Genomic DNA, 27,025 nt, shown 5'->3' with positions numbered 1-27,025 from the left:
CCCCCCCGGCTTCTGGGTGGGTGCAGCAGGCTGGGTGTAAAAGCAGCTCGAGAGGAGGCGGGGAGGGTCAGACCAAGGGGAGGACTTTTCTCGGGCGGTTTGGACCACGAGACCTCTGGAGAGGCGCAATGAGGAAGATGCAAAAGCGTTCAGTGCTGGCCTGATGCTGACCCTACCGGGGCAGTGGGAATTTTACCACTAATGTCGGTGGGCTCAGGGTTAGGCCAGCAATGCGCACGTATGGACATCTTACCCTTGGGATCTGAACAAGGAGGAAAACCCCAGTGCAAGGATATTCACAGGGACCTAATGAAAGGAAGTAGAGAAGGATTTGGGTAGATTTATGCATTTATGCATTACACCGTGGCCCATGTGCAAGGATGAAAAACAAGCAGTGTTTTCCGCTTTCCTTTTCCCCCTACATTTAGAGAGTGTAAGGACTTTTCTGTTTTGTGAAAAGGTTATGCTTGTGATTCAGGGAGAGCAGTTCCAAAAAGCAGGACGTAACTGAAATGAAACGAAATAGACTGGACGCATCAAAATCAAGGCATTTAATAAAATAAAACATCTTTTTTTCTTCCCTAAATTTGTGTTAAAAATACGTAAATATACCTTGGTTCAAAACTGAGAGAAAGCTCCTTGTTCTGGGGGTACATAGGAATGTTTCAAAGCAATGAAGCCAACTAGACAAATGTATTTGGGGGATTGGACTGAATAGGCCAGGCAAGCTTTTTTTCCTTTGCTTCTCTGTTAAAAGCATCATAGATGGAATCTTTGGTGACAGTTTTGGCCGGAGCTGAGATATCTGCGATCCCAACGTGATTTTTTTTGGCTATCCTGGAACTGGTGGTGATGGTGTATGCATTGCTTCTGTAGCATTTCATGGCAGACATGCAAAAAGTTTCTTTCATCCCTCTTCTGAAGTTGGCATTATACACGGAGTAGAGGGTTGGCTTGGAGGCTGAAGAGCTGAAAGAAACCCAGGCGACGGCCAGGAAAAGCAAGGCACTCTTTCTGTAGTCTGTTTCCTGCGGGTGCCACAGCTGTACCACGTAGAAAGGGAGCCAGGACAGGAGGAAGACCGAGTTGAGCGTTAAGAACATCTTGATGGTTTTCACTTTTGTTCTTGGGACAATATTCATTGTCCTCCTGACAGTCCTGCCATCGGTGCCTATTCTCCAAATGTACCTGATGACCTTCTGGTAGAAGAGGATGATGAGGATGGAAGGGATCAGAAACACCACCAAGAGGTGGATGGCACCGTAGAGGGCTCCTTCCCAAGAACTGGGGAGAAAGAAGTTGCAGTGGTCGTCGCTGTTGGAGCCGTAGAAAAAGAAAGCCGGTGATGCCAATACAGCGTCAAAGAGCCAGGAGGCCAGGATCATTTTCTTGGCTTTCTCCCTGGACACTTTGAAGCTCAGGGGGTAGAGGATAGTGTAGAATCGATCCACGCATATCGAGAGGAGCACGTATATCTGGACGCCAGGGGCGAGGTACTGCACGTACCTTACCAGCTTGCACATCGCGTTCCCCAGCATCCACCTGCCATAGGTAAACTGAAGCAGCACGAAGGGCACGCTTGCGACACTGATGAGAAGGTCTGCGCAAGCCAGGGAGACGACAAAATAGTTGGTGGTGGATTGCGTCCTCCTGCTCCTGTGGATCACTAAGCAGACGAGGGAGTTTCCAAAGACGGAGACCAGCCACAACGCTCCCAAAACCATGCTGGCTGCCGCGATTTCCCCCAGCCTCAGTTGATACTGCAAGACAGTGTGGTTCCTGCTTGAGGGGGGTCCTGTGGGTGACTCGGTCACCCTGTGGCCAGCAGGAGGGGTGGAGGTTTCGGGGTAGCTCTTGTTCTGCAGCAGGAGCAATAAGGTAGGGAGAACAAAAGGAGCGCTGCTGTTATCCACGCTGTGGGCAAACATGGCCAGGTCTTTTGCTCAGGCTGCATGAAGAGAGAAGAGAAAAGGTGCTGTTTAACAAGTATGTGTGAAAGACCTACCTTAGGCAAGGAAAGGTAACTTTAAGTAGTATATGTGCTACTTAAAGCAGTAGATTTCAGAGAAGCGGTCAGAAATATATGGTGAGCCTGTCTGGTACAGCAGAGGCCGTTAAGGTTCCTGCGGATTTTTGTTACTGGCTTGACTGTTTCAGGACAGGCATTTCTGTCCTCTGCAAGAGAAATGTCCCTTTCACAGCTAGAGACTGGGGTGCAGTTTCACCAATGCTGGTGACCTGCAAAGCAAGTGAGCGGAATATGCCCCACCGAGCCCAAAAACGAGCTGTACTTCCCAGTGTCTGGGGGGGTGGCAAAACCCCAGACCATCAGTGTCCCTGCTCCCTTGACTGGACATAAATGCGTCAAGTAGAGAGACAAGGGAGGTGTTTCCTATACCGAGAGGTGGAATGGGAAGTAATACTTTCCACTTTTTAGATGGTGTTTTTCACCTGCCTGGACGCTTGAGTGACCTCTGTATTTCTAAGCAAGCACTGAAATACATCTTCTGCGATCAAATTGTGGCTGGTCCTTTGTGGTAGTTATGGTACACACCACAGTATGTGATAGCTATGACCTCATTTTTTAAGGAGGAGTGCAAAGGCTCTTAGTCATTAGAACTAGAAAGTCTCCTTCTGTGGGTATATTGTGTGAATGCTTAACTCCAGATTCTTGATACTGTGCAAGATAAATCAGGATTCAATTAATGACCGGAAGATCAAAAAGTTAATCCCAGAAGCCAAATGGACTCATTCAAAAAACCTCGACCATCCTCCTCAGCTTTCCAAGTGATCCAAATTCCCAGCTTTGCTTACTGAGGGTTTTTTCAGTGTTTTGCTGATGTTTTTTGCTCTGCCTACTGTAGCTCTGCATCTATCACCAATTACTTTCTCTTTGTCTGCCTACTCAGAGTGGAGCCTGAAAGCGCAAAGCCGCTGGATGAATTTGGGATCTTGCTCCTTGCGCTGTTTTGCATGTCATCTTCAATAACACAACGCAAAAAAATAGTCAGGTGTGGAAGAGGAAAACATGTATTAATTCCTTGATGTTTTTTTTTTCCTCTAGCATTTTAGACTCTGTATTCATTAGCTGCTCTTAATATAACAGTGCCTGTTTCACAGGAATAGGCTTGATGTACAATCAGCTGCACAGCACAGGCATAGATTAAGGGCACTCAAAAATGCAGAGCGTGCTTGAGAGCAGCACGGCACAGCTGCATGGACGCAGCCGCTCTGCGTAGCCTCCGCCGGGCTGCCGCAGGACCCCGCTGCGCCTCTCCTCCCCACCTCGCACCGTGCCCAGCCGCTGACTCTGCATCATCGGAAAGTGGGTCAACGCCTGAGTCACCAACGCGGCTCCCAAAGCAGCTGGCCTTATTTAGCAGCTTTCCCATGCAGGTAGTGTCTGAGAGCTAAAACGTGACTCAGGTTAATTTGGACTCGTAGCTGAAGCAGTCTGAGTCTAATAACAACTGGGTTTGTTTCAGTGGGGCGTGTTAAACAAGGACTTTTGCATGGCACTCTCCTGTCAGAATAACACTTGGGGGCATCAGTAATGAGACCCAGAAGTGGGTGTCATGGTGGTTGAATTGCCAACCGCCTGCAAGGGGCACCGTCTGCAGGTGATACGTTGCCCCTCGTCCCGTCTTCTGCTGGATGGCTGCGGGTGCTGCCCAGCCTGGCCTTCGCTTTCCCCTCATCCTTAGTTGCCTTCCCTCATCGTTTCCTTAGTAGCTTTGCCCGGCAGATGATTCCTGGTTTCTCACACAGCCCCTGCTTGCCTTTCCTCACCCTCCATCGGGTGGATCTGCTCCCCTGCCATCATCATCTGTCTGCAGGGTATTTGGGCTGCTGTCTCTGGCAGAGTGGCAGGATGCATTGACAGTGCAACCCGCTAAATTACATGTTAGAATTATCTGTAATAGAATAATACATGTGGGGCCTATTAACCAGATAGAAAAGAACATTATGGGCTAATTTTCTTCCTTAAGTTCCCTTCTTGCCATGCAGAAGTATGTGCCATTTAAAAATAGCCAGCTGCGCAAATGAAGCTTCGTGGAAGAATAACCAGATGAAATTTCTTGACCAATATTGAAGAGCAGTGGAAGTCAGGTACAAGAATGAAACGCCCTTCCTAAACTGTTAAAATATGCAGACTCGCTAACACTGTTCTCATGATATTTCTCCTGGTGAGCCAAATCTGCTGTCCGTGTCTGTTCAGACCTGAGACATTTAGTTATGCAGGTGGCTGAACCCCAAAATAGTTACAGGCTTGTAGCACTCAAACAGTACTTTTTTTTCTGTTGCATTTTGCCTAAAAGTCAGCCCAACGGCTGTTTACGGGAGAACTCGGGTTACCTGCAAACACGCCTTTGAGAAGACAGGCATTCCCGGGAGGGAACAGCGTGTAACTCGCTCAGAGGCGTGTGTGGAGAGCTAACCGGTGGGTGCCTGCAGAGGAGGGAGAATGGCAAGAGATGTAGCCAGCTGTCTTGTGTCGGAGCTTTGCTAACAGAGGGAGCAATACCTGAACGGGAGAAGCCTTCCCATGTGCCACCCTTCACTGGAGACCATATGCTTGTGGTGGGAGCCAGAGTATTTGGTTTATGGGTCACTGGTGGTGGTGGTTTCCTCACTGTAAGGAAAACAGAAGAAGCACCGAACACAGGTGCCAGTAATACTACATTTTGTGATGCTTTCTTCCTTGGAAAAATCCAAAGTCATTCAGCACACTGCCCACAAAGTCCAGGTGAAAATTTAAGTGCAATAATAGGGACTTTAACTACCCTGAGCATAAGATTTTCCCAGTTGAACAGCAATTACTTGTTTTATTTTTTTTTTAAAGTAAATGCTATCTGATTAACCAATGTGCTCTGAGATGCCTGCATTCCTAGTCATAGATGATTTTTCCTTCTAATGGACCAGAAGCTGATTTTCTTTTATATTGAAGGATCCCTATTCAACCCTATTTTTCCTAGGTGGCACTGAGATCAGAATCATGCCTTGATTTAGCACTAAGAACCTTCGTGTCTATGGCCCAGCGTATCTTTTTCTTCTGTGGGCAAGTCTGGTTTTTATAGTGGAGACTTCAACTTCTGCATTATGAGTAATTCTCCTAATGGCAGTAGGAGCAAGAAAAGCTCAGCATATGCACCACTAGAGAAAAAAATAATAGCGATTCTGTATCTTGCTACATTATGTATCTCCAATTCCCATGTCCCTGTTTGCTGCATCGTTTACTGAAATATGGTTTAAGTGTTAGTGAACTGTTCAACTTGCAAATATCAGATCCATAAGAAAACAGTGCTGAGCTCTTTAGTCTCCCTCTGCCTTGCAGGTCAATAATCAGATATTAGAAATACAAAAAGTAAAAATTATGTATAGCAAATATATGAGGCCTAATTACATTTTTATTTAACAAAAATGCTTTTGTTTGATTTTCCCTTTAAACGTATTTGACATTGAGCTGAGTGAAAGGCTACTTTCGAGTAATTATGGGTCTGCATGGATGCAGCAGTGCCAAAAATCTCACTTTTTCTTTTGAATATTTTACAGCAGGAATGCTTTTAAACCTGGTATAAGGACTTCCTGTATTTGTCTCTAAAACCCTAAATTTTTTGCATTTGCTTGGGAAAAAAAGGGCATGTGAAATGACTCATAATCATCAAACAGGGATTTCCTGGTGCCACAGTTCCTGTTTTGTGGACCTTAATTTGCAGTTCGAAGGCCCAAACACTCCATTTGCAGAGTTATTCCTTTGGGTTGATAGCAAAGGAAACATATTCTTGCTATGTCTCCAAAACAGATCTGTTACTTGGAGATGAAGTATTTGAGCCACAAGAACTTCATAAAATCACTGCCACGTCTACTTCGCTGTTGCATAAAGACCATATGGCATAGCTACTATGTGTTTGCCTGTTTACTGTCCTGTCTAGAAATGTAGTGTCCATTGCAATTTGGAAGAGTAAAACCTAACAAGATTCACAAAGGAATGCAATAAGTGGCTTTTAAAATGTTTAATCAAAAGAATAAACATTTTTTTCCCAACCACTGTTTTTTAGGATTAAAAAGGTAGCTAAAGAAACAGATCATTGTGCATTACTTAACCTGACACTATCAGAGGGGCTTTTTTATTCAACATATTTTACCTCTCTGCATCATAACTGCAAAACAGTAGGCAAGCTTTGTCCCAGCAAATTATTTCAAAAGCATTAAGCTGGCCATTTACTCCATAAATATCCCTCTCTGAAGAATATCTCAGGAATAGCTGCCAGACTGGAAGAGGAATGCTTCATCCTACTGAGTTTAATCAACATTAGAAGTGGGAGTAAATTGAATCAGAATGGGGGGGGGGGGGAGCTTTTGTCTGCGTGTAAGATGCTAGAAGGTGACATTCATCCCTGCCTAAATTCAAATTAACTGCCCTGTGTGTGCATTGTCTCAATGTAATAATCCTTTTATAGAAGAGCACAGAATGTGTTAACCTCTCTCCGTTTCTTGCTATGCAGAGATGTCTGTGTGCATATTGAGGCCATTTAGTACTTCTGCTTCCAGTGGAGGAATGCGGATACACATGCTTTTGTAAGCGCACAGATTCTCTGCCAGTTCTTTTCTCTGGTCTAGTGCTCATAAAAATGCTCAGCTATTCGCTCTGTTCCTCTTACGAAGGCTTTTCTATTCTCTGGGCAGCTCTTCTGAGCAAAGCTTGAAAATCTCTTGATGTGAAGTGTGTTATTCCTCACTCTCTGCATTCCAGTCCATGGGGATAGAAAACATCTGCCCCTTTTTTATCAGGAGAATAAAATGTTTTGAATGTAATAAAACTTTTAAGATCCATACCCGTATCTCATACGCTGCTGCCTGCTCCCTGGCTCTACCCAGCTGGTGGAGATTCCTCTTCTGCGTCTGAAGATGGTATGACATATGACAGTGTAGGCAGGCTGTTTTGTGGATGTGAAGCTTTCAGTACCGATGTGGTCTCAGCTCAACTTATGGTAAAAGCTTCTGAACTGAACTGATGATGTAAGTTGATATATTTTATTGCATCTTATATCAGCATCTGAGAGCCTAGCCTGTATTGCAGGGTGGTCATGGGAGCAGGAAATAAGGATAGAATCAAATAAAGGAAGGAAATGTTCTTAATTTCCAGCACGTCTAAACAAAGAATATATGTTATACTCAGCTACTGCATGAGCATGAATCTAAACAAGATTTTTCTGCTGTATGCTTGAGGAAACTAAGGGCAACTGGGCAGTCTCTTTGCCATCAACCTTCATTGATTCTTCCTATTCTTTCCTGACTATTTTAACAAGGTATTAAAGCTGAGAACAAAGATATAATACTGCAACACTTGCTGGGATTGGGGCCAATTTATATTCCTTGTACTGGTTGCCTGAGGAAGAATCCTTTTTCAGCTTCATCCTTTTAACTGAGCTTAGTAAGTGGTGAGCCATGCAGTAACTAACTAGACCAAGAACCGGGTCCATGTATTGCTTCTGGGTCTATCAGCTCATGTCTGGAGTAACTACTCTGAGTGCAGACCTGTAGCACTGGGTCTGAGGCCTGGCCTGGGGCAAATCCATGTGGCATGATTTTGGTGAACATTCAGGGTTCAAAACCATACATAAGTCACAAGTTACTGCATATTGGCTGAGTGTCCTTAGGGGATGGTGCCATCTCTTGAAGCTCATTGTTGTGTTAAGCATTCTGGGAGCAATGGATTTTTCCTGCATCTGAAGTCAATGAATTTTTCTCATGTATTTATTTACTGTGGGTTAAGACTGACATGCAGGCAGTCACCATAGGTCTATTAACCTGAAGTGAGTTGCTAAGACCCAGTAATTTATTCATGCACCTAAGCCCTAAAAGTGTGTTTATTCTCTGTTGGTGGTGGGAAGGAGCCCTTAAAGTAACTGCAGATTCCACTTATACCCAACATAGTGCTCTTGTTCAGGGACAGAAAGTGGTAAAATATGGCCCAGATTTGTGCTCACCACTACCCAGATAGACACCCTCACCTCATCAGCTTCTGCAGAGCAAGGGAACAGGTGTAATTCTCTTCAGCCAGGGCTATGCTGAAGCACACGTGGAGTTTGCAACCCTCAGATCTGTAGAAAGGATGACCTTTCTGGAGAGATAGGCAGGGTCATTTGCAGTGAGAAGTTCATCCCCAGTAGCTGTAGGGTAGGGTAATCTGTAAGGCCCGGGGAGGACACAGCCTTCCTTCCACAGACCTGGGCTGTGCCGAATGAATTGCTGGGTTTGCCATGACCTTTGGAGTGCCTATTTCTTCCATCTCTCTCCTCTGCTCTTGCCTACAGCCTGGTCTGGCTAATCATAGGAGACTCACACAGCACGGTGCTCTGGCTACTACCTCATGAGCATAACTAGTGCAACACACTGTTTACAAATGGGTCCACAGTGGTTAAGAGTGGTTATGAGTCTCTTGTAATAGATGTAACTCTTCTTCCCCAAAGGAAAGACCCACAAAGTTTAAGTGTCTCAGAGCTTTATTCTATCTTCCCATTGCTGTGACTAGTAGGCAAAACCCCAGATTAGCACTGTTCAAAAATGATGGCAGAACCCAGATCTGTGCCTAGTGTGACTGGGGGGGTGTGAAAAAGTTGGAACAAGGAGAAGACAGACCGACCTCATTTCTAACTCCGCTGTCAAAATAGGTTCCACCTACTGGAGTTGTCCAAGAAGAGTGTGGAGAAGCTTGAAATATACCTTGGCAGGCTGCTTGCCTTCCTTAATGGGGATTGAGTCTGTCCTTGGACAGGGCGAGGCTGGACCCTTTCCTGATTCAGAGGTAAAAAAATAGATGCTCTCTCCCACACACGTTATTTTTTGGCAACACCAGGCCCTGCCCACAACACAGCACGCTCCTCTGCTTGATGTGAGGAACGCAGTGCTTACCAGGGCTGGTTTGCTGTGGTGGGTGTTGACAGATAAGCTGTGGTGAATCTCACGCTTGGCTGATTTCTCTGCCCATCTCTTGGAAATTCTCACCCTCTCCCCACCAAGTGTCGTCTCCCCCACAGGGAGAACGTGCCAGCAGCTTCAGTGAGGACTCCAGCAGCTTAGCTCACCCTCTCACTAGCAGTGAGCACAAGTTCTTCTCCCAGGAGAACCTTAGGGTTTTTTTTTATTGCTTCCATACGAAAAGGTCATATAGAAATGAATTCTTGATATTAAATCTTGTGAAAGCTGCTTTCTCAGCACACGAGAAGTTAATATGGTAACAAGATTTTTAACACTGGTACAAACATTTGCGCTGGGATGTGAGAGTGCCTGTAATATGGCTCTTGACCCTTCTCAGTAACGTGGATCTAGCGCTCACATGACACAGGTCACCTGTGCCAGATACAGTGACAGAGAGTGGGGTACCACTGGTGGCTAATAATCATGCTAGGGATAGAGTTGCCAGAGATCTTAAGATGCTTCCAGGAGGACTTATCTGATAGGAATAGGAGGAGGAGACCTGAATGAGCAGTAGGAGAACATTCCCATGGGCCTCCGTCAGAGGATATGGCCATTAGTGAGAGCATTTCATAGGCTTGCTATACTAACTTTGCTGGAGAAGCCAGGAGGGCTGAAGGCCATGCAAAGCCCACAGTTAGGTTGGAATGCCTGATGCAGAGATGATTGTTGGAAGGGATGTCTCAGCTGAGCTAGGCTCAGGGAGAACAAAATCAGGCTAGGAGAAGCCACTGCGGGCAAGATGCTGGCCTGCTGATAACCCTCAAACTGGAGATGTCTTCTTGGGCAGGGTGCCGGTTACAAGAACTGTGTTGGCTGCCTGTCAGAGGGAAAGTCTTGGGAGTGATGGAAGCTGCTGGAATGGAGAAATCCCCAAAACACAAGAGCTGCATCATGTTTTGGTGCTGGGAGAACTGTGTTTATGGTGGGGAGGGGGAGAAGAAGACTGTACTTGAGGATTTAGGGGGTTATTCTACATTGTCTGACTGAAATTGCTCTCCAAACTGTTAAACACCTGAGGGAGGATGCCTGGTGGGGCTGCAAAGGAAAATGCAGATGGAGATCATACGGTATGACCCAGATGGGGGAATTGCACTGCACAGCTTTGCCAACAGAGGCTTCACAGGAGAACTGCGGGGGAGTAAGAGTCTGCAGGCTCTTACTTCAAGCTGAGGAGCAGAGCTCCCCAAATGTGTCTAAGGTATAGAAATTCCTCCCCTTACTGACACATCTGAGACCAGGACGTTTAAAATAAACTCGTAAATCAAGCTTCCAAAAATCCATATTTAGACACCCCCCCAAAAGATTAGCTTTTAAGGATGCTTCTGGGTTGGCACCCAATTTTTCTGCAAACAAGCCACTTGTTTAAGTGATTAGCAGCAGCTTTAACAACAAATCTTCAAGAACCACATTTGAAAATCTTTGCCAGAAAGAATTGGCTATGAATCCTGCCTCATACACACAAATGGCCTTTTGAAAGCAGAAGGCAGTTTTACTTCTCCATTACTCTGTGGAGCCAACATACTGTTTGACATGCTGGAAGCCAGCTGGATAAATGAAAAATATTGCTATGCGTTCCTAGAGAGTATGTGCCTGAATTAGCAAAACCAGAATAGCCTTCTTGCCTCTGCTGGCTACAGATAAGCAAAGATTACTATGTCTGTGGTGTTTCCCTAAGTAGCTGCATCCAGGCACCCACACAGAAGAAGGGAGACAACGCTTTCAGAAAGGACGATTTCAAATTAATGACTGAAAAATACAAACCCAACTGTTTTAGTGCAATAACACGAGGAAGGAAGAAGCTGTTTGAATGGATCTAGAGACAGATAAAAACAGATGGGCCGATTGGTCTGCTCCATCTCAAGTAATTTTCTGCTTTCATCTACCTGATCGCGTCAGGGGATTGTTTTAAGACAAATAAGTGGCATAATTTAAAAATGATGAATATAGATATACAGAACGTAGATTTGTGCAGAAAATATAGATAGTTATTCTGCAGTAATTCTACACACCTCTGTGCTTTCAGCAGAATCATCTCAAAATTCAAGCCCCGCAGAGCATTTGCTCCTGAGGAATGAGTCCTCCTTGCTAAAACCCAAGAATTTAAAATGCACATAAGTAAATACACGTAAGATAAATTACTGGAAAAGATCATCTCGCTTGTCTCCGCAAAGAGAACTATCCCTTTAGCCACAGCACCGTTCGGCAGAGCACCTATCCATCCACGTACCTGCTCCAAAGCATAATCCCAGAGGCGCCGGTCTGGTCCTTTCTCCGTTTGTTATCCCAAGCGAAGGCACCTCTGGGAAGGTGCCAATCATGCTGGAAACCACAGAGTATATTCACATCTGTAGCTGCCTCTGCCCCGATATTTGTAAATCTGGTTGAGGGGGAGGGATGGGGTATTCTACCCCTCTTCTTTGGCGGAGGGAAAAAAAAAAAAAATGACGTTTCGCAGGGCTGGCTGCTGCCACCAGTTTCTATCTGTGTCATGTGGGATGCGGATCATGTGGCAGTCCCTTCCCAGGACCCAGCCTCTCCCTCCTCTTCCCCCCCACCCCCGGCCGGGATGCCCGTGTGTGTCCCCCCCCCCGGTCGGGGCTGGGCGCCTCGGGGTCCCTCAGCACCACGGACAGCGGCGCGCCGCCCGCCCGCGCCCCGGAGCCCCGACGGGGCGGACGCGGGGGCCGCCAGCCCGGCACCCCCCCCCTCAGCCCCGGGCCTTTGGGCGGGGGTCCCCCCCGTTCCCGGGGGAGGGCAGGGGAGGGGAGGGCAGCCCCGGGGGCGGTGCCCCCCCCCTCGGCCTGCTGCGGGGCTCGGCTGCCGGCGCTGACGTCCCGGTTGCTATGGCGAGGTGCGGCTGCTCGAGAGGATGCTTTTTCTTCCACGATGGTCGCCATGGGACCCTGGCAATTGAAAGAAACGGAGCGAATGAATAAGGAGAAGGAGGTGGAGAGAATATTTAATTAGCTTCCTCTGGGAATGTGTGTTTTGGGTTTGTTTTTTTTTTTTTAATTCCCCTGTAGATACTGAAACTCGTTAAGGAAAAAAAAAAAAAAAAAACAAAAAGAAATCAAGACTTTCTGGTGCCCCCATTTTGCATTGGGCACCTTTTTTTTTTTTTAATTGATGGGGGATGGCACCGACACCGTTGCCTCCTGTTCCCTGCCACATACGCTTTGTTAAGAAAGGCAGAGTAATAACAACCCTCCCCAAATCTCAACGAGCGGTCGCTCACAAACGTTTGTCCCGCAGAAGTACAATGGCTCCATAAATTATATTCCACTGTAAGCTTAAGGAAGGAACGTATCGTTTTAGTCCTGACAAACTTTCTGCCCGTGAACTAACCAAGAAAATTGTTTGGCGCATGTATTTCTGCTATTTCAGGATTTCTCATTAGGTGCATGGGTCAGCTGAACCAACAAAGGCTGACTCAAAGGCTGGGTATTTTCCTTTGTTTTCCCTCATTTTTCAGGGGAGAACCCCAAGCACATTTTTGTAATTTTTTACCAGATATCTTTAGGGCAGTGGAGGAAAAGTACAGTTCCTTATCGAAAGCTACTTTCAGGGAAGAACATTGAAATAAACAGGTTTTTTTTTTCTGAGTAATTACTGCAGTATAGTTTCATTTCCTATATTTTATATTCTTGAGCTACATTACATGCAGTGGAGCAGGTATCCTGGGAATTAAGTCAGAAATACGGAATAGCTTCTCTACAAAGCATGGTTTGAATAGACAGTCCCAGTTAGAAATGGGTAAGGTGTGGGCAGATATGATGAAGTGAATGACACGGAGAGTGTGAATAGGGACTGTCTGTTCAGCTTCCAACAGAAGAACTTGGAAGGGAGCATCAGATGAAGGAACCTGGTTCAGAACACCCAGAAAGGAGGGTTTCCTCAAAGTGTGAGTGTAGCTTTATGGGGTTTCTTGCCAAAGAATGTTCTGGGTGCAGAACTTCATGTGAATTTGAGGGGAGATTGAACAAATGTTTGGAAAAGTGCTAAGTAGATCTAAACTGTCCTAAACAAATAAGCCACTTCACTTTCAGAAAATCATCTGAGCTCAGGGTGGTTGGAGGTTGGGAGAACTCTCAAAGAAAGTATTGTGCTGGGGTTCAGTGAAAGGTATCTTTATAACCAAGCCAATAATTGTATAAAGTTTGGGGTGGGAGTGTGACTTTCCAAATACATCTACAGTATATCCTTGCCCAGTCAGAGAATGGCAATGGTAACGGCAGCTTGACCATACACCAGCTTCATTTCCAGATATTTCACACTCTGTATTTCAAACTGCGGATTTTTCCCAACAAGTTTCTTTTTTTACCATTTTCCTCCCTGTGATTGTCAGCATTAGAGAAAGATAATTTTATTTTTCACCTTCTTTCAAACCTGGTTTCACTGACAGTGAAGGCGGGTGAAGGAAGGGTACCTGACACCTGTGTTGATGGAGTATTGCACAGGGACATGGAAACCACTGGACTGACTCACACAATCATTCCTCTAGTTGAGGGATGCAGTCTTGGGCAGTGGTAAATGCACAATGTTTTGGAAGAAGGCATAAAAACCTGACAGTTGTTCTGGGGATTCACTTTCTCTTTTTCACCACATAGACATCAGGATCAAGGCTTGAAATATGTAACGATATTAGTTTCTCATGAGCTTAGCTCACATTATCTATTCCAGTAGCTGCTAAATTAATCAACCTTTATAAAATCCAGGCACATCATTTGGGAATTGATAAGCTGGAAGGGGGGTGAAGATGTACACCTCATTCTGCATATCCGGAGAGCCTGAAACATCAGGTTGTTCGTATTATTTGGAAACTTGTTTCTCTGACAAGATCTAAGCATTTTCTTAAGTTTGTCCTGAACAACCCAGGTTATCCCAAATTTGAAGTCAATTGTTGCCAGAGCCACAGTTGCTGTTGAATATTTTAGAACTGCTTTTGCCGGGCAAAATAATTTTTGCTCAGTGTTGATCTGTTTTGAATTGTGCATTTGTTTCAGCAAAACTGGAAGTAAATCTCAGATTCATTTTTTGACACCTGTCACATTCCTGGTATTAAAGAAGCTTTTATTCCTGTCAGTGAATCCGGTGACAAACCTGGACAGAGATGTCAGGTCCCCTAGCTGACACCCGACTGGGGACACAAGGGCATTCTGTGCACTCAGTGCTAGAAAGTTTGCTTTGCGTGGCGGGGGGGACAGGACAGAAAAATAAATCGTACAAAGAGCTATGAGGTAATAGGTGCAAATCAAAATATATGGCACGTTGTGCCCTCTGCGTATGGGGACTATTAGGCCTGAGGTACTCCACGTGGTGCGTACGGAGTCTGTGTTTGTAGGGTCAGGCTGTGGGAAAGCAGTTACGATTTCTGCATGGGGCCAAACTCTGCTCCATCCTGAGCCTTTCCATTTTGTTCAGCGGGACCAAGCTCTGGAGCTCGGTACACAAGGGTCAGTAGCCCTGGGGGGCTGAAGGCACAAGAACTGGAGTTGCACAAGAAAAAGTCAGTCTTAAATTCCTGCCTCGGTTGATGCCTGAGATGTGCAGTTTGGGATACATAATTTAACCTCTCCGGGCCAAATTCTGCTCGGGAGCACTGGATTAAATTCAAGGTGACTCTGCTGAAGCCACATGGCAATGCCCAACCTGTTACCAGTTAAACATGTCTCCACTGGTTGTCCTAGGGCTGAACTTGGCTCAGGGCTTTGAGAACTCAGACCAGTGTGTGAATGACTCCATGTTCTCTAAGAATGCTTCATTTCAGCCTGGTTTTGTTTGAGGGATGGACTGGTGATTTGGTATACCTCAGGCATGATCCCTCAGGACATTTAGGTCTGGTGTAAATTGTGCCCCTACAGCGTAGTCCCTCAAGGATTGGAGTATTTTTTGTTTTGTTTGTTGTTTTCACCAGTTTAAATCCCAACAGTGGTTCAGAGAGTAGTGAGAAATGTCCCACAGCTGAGCTAAAGCCATAGCTTTGCTCAGACCTTACAGGGGTCACAGACCCATGAAGAGAAAGTGAAATTTTGGGATAACAAGCTCTGGGGACATCTTATATCTGCTTGGTGTGGGAAATAATAAGTTGCCTGGAGGAAGTATGACTCACTCTTATATGTGTTCAGAAAAGTAGGGAAATGTCTAGGTTTCTGTTTAATCAAAGCTTAATATGAACTAGTTTTCTTTGTCTCCTCCCCAAACATTGCATGCAAAGCAGCATTCACCGGCCCTTGAAGTTAATGTACTGCATTATGCATTATAATAGATGACATTTCATGTGACCTACATGCACACAGTGTGGCTGGGATGAGTCAGATTTCAGTGTCTGTGGCTGCCACATCTCCTACATTCTTAAATTAATGCATATATTTGAAATGGGGAGAGGACTGATGCTGAAGCTTTCATTCAGAAGCAGGGGTAAGATCTATACCTGCTTTAAAGAGGAACTCATTTCCCTGGAGACACTGATCCTGTGCCTCTTGCTCAGAGACAGTTTCCAATCACGCAGTGATGTCAAAGTCAGGTCAGCAGGATCAGGACAGAAAGGATTTCTGGCAATGCCAGTCAGGGGATCCTAAACAGGGGGGAGCGCTGTAAAGGATGCTATGGCAAGCACAGGAAGCACGGATGATCCAGCGCAAAGGAAAATGGAGTCACAATTCATTTTTTTAATCTCATAGACACTCCTCATTGGACATGACTGAACGGGAGATCTTTTTTGGATTGGTCAGGTACCTACCTTCTACTTAGCAGAGCAAAAGAAGAGCTTTTACTTTCCTGCTGCAGAGCATTATTTTTTTCTTTGGGTTAGTGGGAGAGAGGTGACAGAAATGATCTGTTCTAGATATAGGGAGTCAGAGAACCACAGCTTAGTTTGGGGGCCTTGTGTAGACCAGAACTGATGATGTGAGCTTGCCTTAAACCAAACCAAATCAAAGCAACCCCCACTGAGCCCCAAATCTATGAATTGCTTTGATCTGCCTACCTTCAGGTAAGAAGACCGGATTACTGCAGGCTTCCACTGCTCTCCTTAGACGAACTATCCCCATTATAAGTTTAACATGCTTATCAATAGGCAGGATTGGTTTCCCACAGTGTTAACCTGGCTTTTTAGCAGCATCATTCCGCTGGGCTGCAGAAATGTGAACTGGCTATATATCAACACCGTAAAACATAATACTCCTCCTGAGAGCAGGTCTAATTTTACAGGGATATAGAGGGTGAGGAGGAGGTGGTCTTTAGCTGCTGTGTTTGTTACATGCCCTGACTGCACATCCCCTCAGTCAGATCAGGGTTGTATCCAACCCTGAGTGTGTGCTACAGATTGGCACAGCAGCACAGGGGTCTGCCCAGTTCAGTGCCGTGGGCAGGTGCCCAAGGAGGACAGGTATTTAAAGAAATAATCTTACTACGGAGCTGTCTCTTACAACACACAGACCCACTGTAGCCACAAAAGTATCCTGCTACATCCTGCTGAACAGTAGCCCTTAGTCCTTGGCATCTTTCACCCAGCTAAGACTTTTACATAAAATTTTACCCAGTGAGTCAAAAATGAACTAGGCATTCAGGAGACCAAGCCTTATGGGCAGGCGATAAAGGTAATTAGTCCCTTCAGTGCTGAAGTGTCTCCTGAAAATGGGATGGTAGCTTTGCTTCCAACATAGGCTTGCTGTGCTGGAGAGAGCAATGCTTAAATATATTTCCAAAATCTGGGCCAAATTCTGATGAGCTCTATCTGATGCGTGGGGAAACACAAGCAAAAGGGATTGAAATGCTAGATGTTGGTAGAGCTCTGAATTGAGCCCTTATCAACCTGGTCAGCATAGAAAGCATACTCTTCACTTGGCATAGGCAAATAAAGAAATAGGACATTTTACTTTTTTGAATTATCACTAACATGGACTTCTTGAGTTTTCCCGGGAAGGAAACCTAAACTGGAAAGATTCCTCATATAAACACTCCCATAAGCATTTTTACATGTTCACATTTAATGCATTGGTTATTTTCAGATACTTTTTGTAAAATCCTTGCCTTGTAATAGCCAGTGATTTGCCTCTGCTTTGGTGAAGGAGGGCTGGGGAGTTCCCTACACACCTTGAGCCCACATGAGGTCCCAATGACCTTCTCATCTTAGGTACTTCCTTTCTCATGCTGCCTCTTTAAACATGTAGACACTTGCCTGTGCTAAGATGGAGTTCATTTCAGCAAATCTAGCATAGTGCTTAGGGGTTCTGTATGCTCTAATTATCCTTGTTCACACCTCTCTGGTCAAGCCTGGCTGACGGTGATGGCTGGAAAATCAGGTCCATCTGTTCCCTCCAAAAGATGGAATCAAATGGCTTTAGTGAGGAAAATACACCTAAGACGTGCTATAGGCATGCTTGCTTTTAGCCTAATGGCAGTCTTATTAAAATCAATAAAAAGACTCCCACTGACTTCAGTAGGGAAATAATTTCCTGCTCTGGAATTGTCTGCTTGGGTTATGCAAAGGAAGCAAGGTCAGGCTTTATCTTAAAGTTACTTATATAAATAACTTATTACAGGGTTAATAACTGATGACTCAATTCTTACAGAGCCCAAAAGGTCAAAGGGTTGCTTACAACAACTGATAAAACACCCTTGACTGATGTACTCACAGCATCCATGGTAAATGCTGCTGATAGGCATATCATGCTTATCCATCAGTCTTTTATGAACTACTTATAATGCCATATTGTTATAAATCTCAACAAGCAAAACAAGTCACTTCTGTGTCAGAAAGCTGTGCACAAAGTTCAGAAACTCAAGTCACTTTTGACGTTTGCAGAACACTTGGTTGGTGGATTGAATGTTGCTTCAGTTGTGAAATATATTTCTGGGGGAATATGAGATAGGAAGCCTTGTGGCTGGAGCATAACATGTCATTAGAAAGCCAACTTCTTTTCTGGCTTAGCTTTACAATTGTAAAAAAACCAACAACCAGGGAACCGATTCAAACAAACATATAACAAACGATGGACAAACCCTGAGAATGGACGCCAGGTTTTGCCACATATTGGCTGTTGTTTCCCCTCACTTCTGAATTTGCTCTTAAAAATGAGTGTGAGGCTATTATGTGTGTCTATTATAAAAATAGCCATCATCTGTCACTCACTGGGGACACCAGGTTTTCTTACTTGAACAGATATGGTAATTTCTTTCCCCCCACTGTGCAATAAACTCTGAGGTTATTTGTGAAGCACTCCAGCGCTTAGCTTGAATCCTATCTCGCTGGGAAGAGCCTAAATGGAGTCACCCCTTTGAAGTGTCGACCGCGGCGCTGCTGGACTCAGGCCCTTTGTCTTCCCTGGACGAAGCAGTAGCTGCATACCAAATCCCAGTGTCAAAGGAGAAAGTAGAGTAGTGCATACCAAATCCCAGTGTCAAAGGGAGAATGGGGATCCTGCTGCTGCGGGAAGCTGGAGGTGACCGTGGGGACAGCGGCTCCGACTCTGTGCCGAGCTGGGGGGCAGCGAGGCTTTGGGAGGTGGTGATAACCGGGATGACCACTTCTGCTCGCGGAGCACCTGAGATGGATTTGGTGGGGAGGCGCTTATGTCAGGATGTAAATTCCTCTCTGGAGCTCAGCACCCAGGTCATTAATCCTTCCTGGGGCAGGTTCAGGTTTTACTCCTTGAGTCACTTTCTGAAGGCTGCTGGGAGAGCTCACAGAAGCCTGCAGCTCTTAGGAACGGCTCTAGCAATGCCCTGGCAGCTCTTAGCTTGCCTTGGGGAAGGACAGAGAAGGATGCACATTACAGGGACTTCCACCTCTCCCCTATCTCCCCAACAGTTTTTCACGGTCGTGGCAGAGCAAATTCTCATATGCGTAAAATTGTACGAGAGAGAAATGTACTCCAAAGAGACACAGAAAAGAGTGGCCGTAGGTGGCTATTGTTATTTATTGTCTACAGTCAGCATGCTTTTGGGACAGTGATGTTCAAAGGGACCTGTTCTTTGTCCCAGCCTCCTGGCCAAGAAGGCTCCACCGTCGTGAATTTGACTTGAATGGTTTATAAACCAGAAAAGAGATGCTGCCTTCGTGCACCAGAAATCTGCCAAGGCTGCACTTACACTTTCTTAGTGACACTCCATTGTAACTTTTCACACTTTCATCAAGACAAAACCCCACAACGGTTTTGCGTGATTACTCTTTAAAAAGCTCCCTCCCTGAAAAATGGACTTATCCGGGATCCCAGACGCGGCGCTTCGGAAAGAAATTCAATGCTGCCCTCCTGCGGCCTCGGGCTCTCCATGCCGGGAGGAAGCAGCAGATGTCCATCATCAGCCTCTCCGCATGGTTTTTCTGCTCTGGAGGGAGAAGGGAGAGGCACCAGGCAGTGGGATTTCCACACTGGGGTTTTTCACGCCTCCTTCCATTCTGACACCTCAAGGAGGTGCCTAAGTTTGAAGCCTCACCTGGTAAATCAAAGAATGATAACAGCTTAACTGAGTTGTTCGTCACTGCTCTTTGGAGGACCTTACCTTCTTCCCGTGAGTAGGTGGTGAACTCAAGACTGTCAATGCAGTAGCAGGAGCCTGAACAGCCATCGGTGCCTGCACAGCCTCTGGGCAACGACAGTGCCGACCACAACCAGGCCTCCCTGAATCCCATTTTTTATCTGCATTGCCTATTTAGGACTTCTCAGTGACTGGGCGGAGAAGGTGGTGACTCTTCAAGAGGCCTTGCTGTCTCATGTATCTTCCCTGTTTCACACAAATACACCCATTCCTTGTACTAAAAATCGCCAGGCCACTTCTGATGACCTGTGTCTCCTGGCCACCAAGGGCTGGAGATGCCTGCACTGCTGTAATGAGAATTCAGCAAGAGACGATTTTTAGTGAAGGAATGTTGAGACAACAGCAGTTGTAGATTAAACAAATGTGCTATGCTGGGTGACAGCTGGCAAGCTGCGGAGGTGGTGATGCGTTAAACAGGGCTAAATTCTGTACTAAGTTTAAGTCTGGAGTAACTGCCCTGAAATAAGTAACGTAACTTTGGACTGACTCTGTCGTGTTGGAGAGCAGAAGTTGGCCTTGCAATTACGTGAAAAAGTGTAGCAGATGAAGAGTTTTGGGAAAAATTCAATCAAGACAGAGTGAAATCCAACAGCTCTGACCAACCCTTTCTCCTCTTTTCTAGTAGCATTTCTGGGGATGGCTCCTTATGCCACATTTCTCTATTTTTAAAGGGGTTGATGGATTTGCTTTATGAGGCCTAGACTCTGATCTCATTTACACCATTGTATGCCTGCCTGTTTCAATGTAGTTCAGCTCTACTTGAGCCTTCCACAAGCAAGACAAAAATAAATCACAACTGGGCTTATTGTAGCTGAGCACCAGGTGAACCAAGAGGCCTGCCTGTTTCAACAGACACCTTGTATGCCGTGAATAGAAAGACACCGGGCTGACTTCTGTCCTCATATGCAAATCCTGCTAACATCAACATCTAAGGGTATGCACATCTGAGGGCAAAATTCGGCGTCTCTTGCCTCTTCCCCTCCCCCAGCTTTGTAGTTGGGAAGGGGAGCCAAGAGTCACAAGGAATCGCTACAGAGGGCAAGACTGTTCTTGCAGGAGCAGGTTTTCTGTTTTTTTGACTGGTTTTTAATGCTTATCAGATGTGAAGTTCATAGAAGGAATAATGAAGCCCAAGCGAGGTATTACTTATGCTGAGAAATGGCTGGGCATGTAAGTATGTTGGTGCTGAGGGGCCATACTTGTAGCAGATTAAAATGCTTTATATATAGTTAGGGTTATAGTTTAGGCTGGTTTAAGGTTGTCACCTTTGAAATAAAAATGGCATATTAGCAACATGGCTGCTGTGCATGCTCTGAACGTGCGTACTGGCTTTAAGAGCACTGGACAAATCTGTAACGCCCCAGCTTGCTGCTGGCAACTTTGTGCTGGGGCCATGAAATTAATTACTTGCCTCACCTCAGCAAGCCAGGTCTCACGCTACCTCTTCCTCCAGGGCCTACATATTCTGGTGAAATTCGGTGTATGTTTCATGATGACAGTGCTATTTCTCTTCTTCCAAACCAGCATCATTCAGAAAAACATCTGCTGATACCAGCGTCCCCACCCCTGGTTTGCAAATGAACCAAAGTTTTGCTGAAATTGATGGTGCTGTGCTGGTTTGTGCTAGCTGGTCCTCTGTAGCTATGAAGTTATGGGAATTTTAAAATTCTCAGGAAAGGAAAATTGAGACAGATGTCTCCCCTGTTGTTAATACTGTCTGACCTTTTTTCCTGTAGTTTCTCCTGTGTATCATTTAGCATGTGAGCACTTCAGGGAAGAGGAGAGGAAGGAAGTATCCTTAATGGGCTCTTTCATGAAATGAGGTAGATTAGGTGACTGTTTTTTTGCTGTAGAAGATTGTAGATTTAACACTGCAGACTTTACTCTTTTAAAGTGTTTAGCCCTCCCTTAAACTGTGAATTTGGCTTAGAAAGGATTAGAAGGTAGGTATCAATTTATACCTTTTTTTTCATTTCCCCCAGCATAGTCTAAATGCCTGGGTCAGGCTTTTACTGCAACCCTGAGAATGCTAAAAGATCTCTTCCTATCTTTTAAAGCAAAAGCAGCTACAGGATATCAGCAGTGGGATGATAGGAAAACCACCAGGTCTCACAATATCCGAGTTAATGCAGTAAGAGCTGGCAAAGCTGTCCTCTTGCATGCAGGGTGCTGGCTTGCTAGCAAAAGCACACCTGGCTATGGCACATCTTGGTGCACAGTTGTCTCTTGGGACGAAAGGGGTTCCCTTTCATGAGAGTTGCCTCTGGGTTGTAGTGCTTATATCTGACTGAGCGTTCTGCGCATTTAAGGTTAAATCCTACCTTTCCACTTGCAGGGGATGGTATATTTTTTTCAGGTGATGTGCCTGAAATCCATGCAGATGCACATGGCCTGTTAGGTACAAGTCTTCGTAGATGGGAATGATGAATAATCTTATTGGAAGGGATTGAAAATGATTCGTCTTTGGCGCTTCTGACGTGACAGAGATTGGTCCCAAGACACCAAAGCGTTGGGCTACCAAAATGTTGGGAATCAAGGAGAGAAGGGCTCCCGGGTGCTAACATAGACATGGTCTTCATAACACCAGCTGCTACTTAATCTGTGTGTCAGCCATTATGTCTAAAGTATAGCAGCACTTTTCTTATCTTACAGGGATGCTGAATCAGGCCCACGTACGCACTGACTGCTTGTGCCTTGTGGAAGATGTCTTTGGCCTGCAGTGCCTGGAGCAGGGCATGGCTCTTGTGGGGTAAATAACCGGTGGTGGGACAGTGGTGTGAAAGGGACGGGACTGTAACAGAGGTGCCTACGGGGGACATCGGGAGGAGAAGGGCAGGCTTGGAGGCTGTGTGGTTACAGAAGAGCGAGGCCCTGGGCGTACATCAGCATGTCAGCCTTTCGTGACTGCTTTAGTTCGGACCCTGTGAGGCTGAACATGTGAGGTGCTCATCAGTTCGGAGGTGGGAAGTGCCTCACTGGCAGCGTTTGGCTCTGCTTGGTCCCTTGGCAGCCAAAAGCCACCTCCTTCCTCTCCTTCACTCCTTTCTTCACACAGTCGCAAACGGTTGAGGTTGGCAGGGACCTCTGGAGGTCCTCTGGTCCAACCCTCCCTGCTCAAGCAGGGTCACCTAGGGCTGTCCAGGGCCATGTCCAAATGGCTTTTGAATATCCCCAAGGACGGAGGCTCCAGAGCGTCCCCGGGCAGCCTGGCCTTGCCTCCCGCCCTCCTCGCCCAGCCGCTGTGCACTCCTTGCTTCAGTCCGTAGGTGTCAGGGAGCTCCAGGCGACGCTCCCGGGGCCACCGGCCTGGCTCCTGGGCATCCTGCGAGGAGAAAACCCTGCTGAAATCCAGAGGAAATACGTGGCACACAAATGTGCGGAGGATGGGGTGCAAAGGCGGTGAGGTGACGGAGAGATGGAGCGTTTGGGGAATTTCTCCTCGGTGAGGCAGAGTAACCTCACAGATGTGGGCTGTGCACTGTGGAAAGCTGCAGGAGGGAGTTCTGCGACTGGCTAAAACATCCTGAGCTCCTAACTTTTCAGTACTGTAGCCCCCCCCCCCCCCCGGTGTTCTAGACAAACTCACCTCATCCTGACTTTGCTGGTGTCTTGGGCAAATGGCTTCATCTCACAGGTCTTGGTTTGCCTGTCTGTGAAATGAAGCTGATAATAATCACTCAGTGGTGTCTCAGGGCTACGGCACAAGTTACTTGTTTCGCACCTGACTCGAACAATTAAAATGCAGTAGGAACAGGGATCTTATGCCCTGGGATGGGGATGTTTGTCCAGCATCTGTGTTCTTACCCTCTTCGGATTGACCTGCAAAAATGACAACTTTGCCGGCTTGTAAAGACAGCTGATAAGTTTAGTTAGGGAGCAATGCTGATTTTTATAAATGAGCTGTGAAGCCCATGGCGACTATCTTTTGCGATAGACTAAGTAATTGAATGGGTGCAGGTACAATCAAATTGCCTCGCCTAGCTGCTCTGCTCTGCTCTGCGCTGGAGGTGGCTGCATGCAGCAGGGTGACTGATGTGATTCAGTTGTGCAAAACCCAGTTTCGGAGGTGGTGAGTGAATGAAATGTCAGTGGCAGTGACAGATCGAGTTCGAGGTAGATGGGATTTTGTATCTGGCCCTGCCAGTGATCTCCATGTTATTTGTGGGGAACCCTGCACAGCTGTGGCTGCTGGGAGATGAGCTCTGGGCTCTGGGCTAACAGGAGCACTGAGAGGTTCTCAGCTCCTGCTCTCCAGGCAGGAGACAACTTTTTTATACGGTGAGTGAGGTGTTGTGTTGTGACACAGCATTCAAGCTAGTTACCCAGGGAAGGCAACTGAATACAACTCTACTTCTATTGAATGACTTGCAGGGAGCCAAGGCCTGGCAGCCCTGGGAACAGGAGGTCTAAACACTCCTTCAGTCTTTCAAATTAGGCATCACAGAAATATAAGTCTCTTACAGATGCCACGGTAGGTGGTCTAACTATAGCCTTTAATCCTTCTGAGCCTTAGCTCCCTCTTTTTTAAGATACAGATAGGGATACTTTGCAGCCATGCTGGCAATATAAATATCTCGGGGACTGTGATCTTTTCTAGTATCTTGTTACTGTGGTGGCAAAACATATAGGCAGAACATTACTATTTGCTATTAAATTTCCAGAGCTGGCTTCTTAGACAAGAGAGTGTATGTTTTGGAAACAGAGGGAGGGAGGGCTAGAGACAGAGGGGACTTGCTCAGCCTGGCTGTGGGGCAGGGAATGGGCAGAGATGCTGCTCCCAATCTGCCTCTCCGGTTATGGAGCCGTGTTGATGGATTTTGGGGGAAGCCTGTCTGACAAAGACAGGCTGCTGCTACAGCACCAAGCTCTGAAGGTCTGGAGCTGAGGAATAGAGGCATCAGGAAGCCTGCCAAAAGATACCAGGAGTCTGTCGTCGGCTCAAATAACCTTCATAAAACAATAAAAAATCACAGCATCCTCTGGAGATATATCTTGACGTTTCTGAGCATGAAGAATGAGTATGGGTCACAAAAACTTTGGGGTCCTGCAGCAGTGCTCTAACAGGCAACAGCACTTTGGAGCTTTACTGTACTGTACTGTACCCTATAGAAGGCATGTGATTAATCCACTTAACTTGTGGGCACCAAATGCTTGACTTAAGGAGAGAAAGGATCTAATATGGGTCTTAACACCTCAGGTGGATTTCCTGGCAATCCTAGACATGAGATTTTTCTTACAGAGATTAGTTAGATTACTTGGTAGAAATGGAAATCAGAAGACCTGGGCATGGTTAAAGGAGGAAACAGGGAAGGGATGGTGTAACTGCAAGTATTTTCATGGGGTGTGGGAAGATAAGAATGTACTTTGGGAGGTGGAAGGCAGACATCTTTTTTTTTAGTGAGGCAAAAGGACTGTGCTTTGAAAAGCCATGATATGAGAGGGATGGAAATGGAGGATATGCAGAAATATGAGGCTCTGAGACCAGGAGAGTACAGTTACAAAGATGTGTAGCCAAGTGAGGAATAATGTATCAGTGAGAAAAAAGATCTCTGCATACACAACAGGTGATTCTGACTGTTTATTTAACATTTTCCTGGGATAACAGGAAAAATCACAAAGGCGGTCCAAAAGAAAATTGCCAGTTCATACCGCGTTTCAGCTTCCAGCTGGGACAACACTTGTTTTGTTCTGCATCTGATACAGAAGCCTCCAAAATCTGCTTTGAAACGGAGGGATCATTTTATCCCTGTCTCGGTAACAGCATCTCTGCAGTTAACCGGAGGAGAGTCTGAGCAGTTGCTGGCAGTTCCTCAGCGCAGACACTGCACCAATGATCTTTAATAAGAGTTCGGAGATGTGTAAGTGTTCGTGGTATAGTATATGCATATGCACGTACACATTCATCTGAGGAAAATTTTCCCCTGAAGCCAGTGCTGTCCTGTTCTGCACCTCCAGCTCTTCCTTCCCCAACAGCGGAGCAGGGCGAGAGGTCCTCGTCCGGCTCCTCCATGGCCTGCCACCCGCCTAGAGGGTGAGATGAAGGTGCAGGAGGTGGGAAGATTTTTGGAAACCACCTCGGTATGCTGGATCCGGCAGACATCAGTTGTGTGGCAGGCTCAGCAGAGGGAGCCTTGGGTTCAGTCCTGGACCTGAGGAAGGGAGCAGACTCAATGCAGCTCAGAAAGAAAAGGTCGCTTTCCTTTTCCTCCCTCCTCTGGGACCCTCAGCTTGCTGCCGGGACTAGGAACGGCCAGGCAACATCACACGGTTCCCCTACGTGTGTATGTTTGAATATTGTATGCTGCCCATGCGGTTCATAAAGCACTTAGAGCCTGCCCCTGTGACGCTGTGCTCCAAAACCCAGCTCTCCCACCACCTCCCCGCGGCAGCTGTCGTTCTTCTGGCAAAAGGAAGAGCCGGAGGAGGAGAGCTCCAGGTAGAGTCGGTCTGTGTTGTCCAAACTCGTTTGCTGTTCAGTGTACTTACAGTACTTTGAAACTGCCTAAACATCCTGCTGCCTGGCGTTGGCTTCGCCAACAAAGACCTGGTGTGTGCTGGCTGGGGAGGGACGTGTTTCTTTTATATGGCAGCTCCCGAACAGCCTCCCTGTGTTAAATATTAAGCTATTGCTGCTGACCTTACAGGTCATTTTACTGTATCTCCAGCTCTCTTGACACACAAGAATATTTGGAGTGTAATGTGAATTTTCTATGCCTGGCTGTTTCATTCTTAATTTTTTGATTGAAAACTCAGGCTTTCAGCTAAATGAGTATTTTTAGAAAAATGCCTGCTTTCCTCATAAAATATTTTTGGTCAAAACCTAACATTTCTTAACTTTCGTCTGAAAGGCTTTCATTTCTGTGACAGTCACTGTGTGAAAACATTTACTCCTCAAGTTCACAGTTGTTTTTTTCAACAACAATTAGGATTTTATTTTGGAAACTTCCTGTTTTCCAAAGAGTTTTGTGTTTAAGCAGCCCATGTGCCCAGCCCTGGTTCAACAAAAGCTGTTCATGTGCCAGGCCAAGAGGCAGAGGAGAAGATGGATAGCAGTGGTGCCTTTGTGGCTGCTCATTGTTCAGGAGAGTAACTGTTAAGCAAAGATGGTTTTAAAACAAAAAGAACTTTTTTTTTTTTTTTTTTTGTGACGTATGTTGTGAAAAAACTTTCCTGCTTCTTCATCCCAGAACTTCAAGGTCTGAAATATTTTTGGGTAAGGTTTAAGTTTTTTTTTTTTTTTTCATTTATGTGTCCGTGACTTAACTGAGATGAAGCAGTTATTAAAAAAGCTGTGTCAGCAGTGGGCAGGAGGTGAAGCCCCAGCCCAAGGCATCAGACATGACGTACCTGTGAGCTCCCTTTCTGTTTTCCTCACTTCTTACATCTTTTTCTCTTTGTAGTGAAGGAGGAGCCTGTCCCCTCCAGGGTCCCAAACTGAGTTTTGATGCAGTAACCTTGCAACTTGAGCTAAAACTGGTTTGCCTGTTCCAGCAGGTAAGAGCAA

General features: G+C 46.0%; 1 protein-coding gene across 2 annotated transcripts; it reads right to left on the bottom strand.

The window, feature by feature from the left end:
- Positions 1 to 536: 536 nt before the first annotated feature.
- Positions 537 to 11,671, bottom strand: LOC115352679 (probable G-protein coupled receptor 19). Of its 2 annotated transcripts, XM_030041226.2 has the most exons (3): positions 11,210 to 11,671; positions 4,526 to 4,633; positions 537 to 1,948 (listed from the first exon to the last, which is right to left on the bottom strand). In XM_030041226.2, the coding sequence occupies exon 3, from the start codon at positions 1,926 to 1,928 to the stop codon at positions 684 to 686; it is 1,245 nt and encodes a 414-aa protein (XP_029897086.1). In that variant the 5' UTR covers positions 1,929 to 1,948; positions 4,526 to 4,633; positions 11,210 to 11,671; the 3' UTR covers positions 537 to 683. The 2 variants fall into 2 exon arrangements, with proteins under 2 accessions (XP_029897086.1, XP_029897085.1); XM_030041225.2 differs by lacking the exon at positions 4,526 to 4,633 and having other exon boundaries at positions 11,210 to 11,668.
- Between the last annotated feature and the right edge of the window lie 15,354 nt (positions 11,672 to 27,025).

The sequence above is a fragment of the Aquila chrysaetos genome, chromosome 17, assembly GCF_900496995.4.
Source record: "Aquila chrysaetos chrysaetos chromosome 17, bAquChr1.4, whole genome shotgun sequence".
NCBI classification, from domain to species: domain Eukaryota; kingdom Metazoa; phylum Chordata; class Aves; order Accipitriformes; family Accipitridae; genus Aquila; species Aquila chrysaetos.
This window is presented reverse-complemented; position numbering and strand designations above follow the sequence as displayed.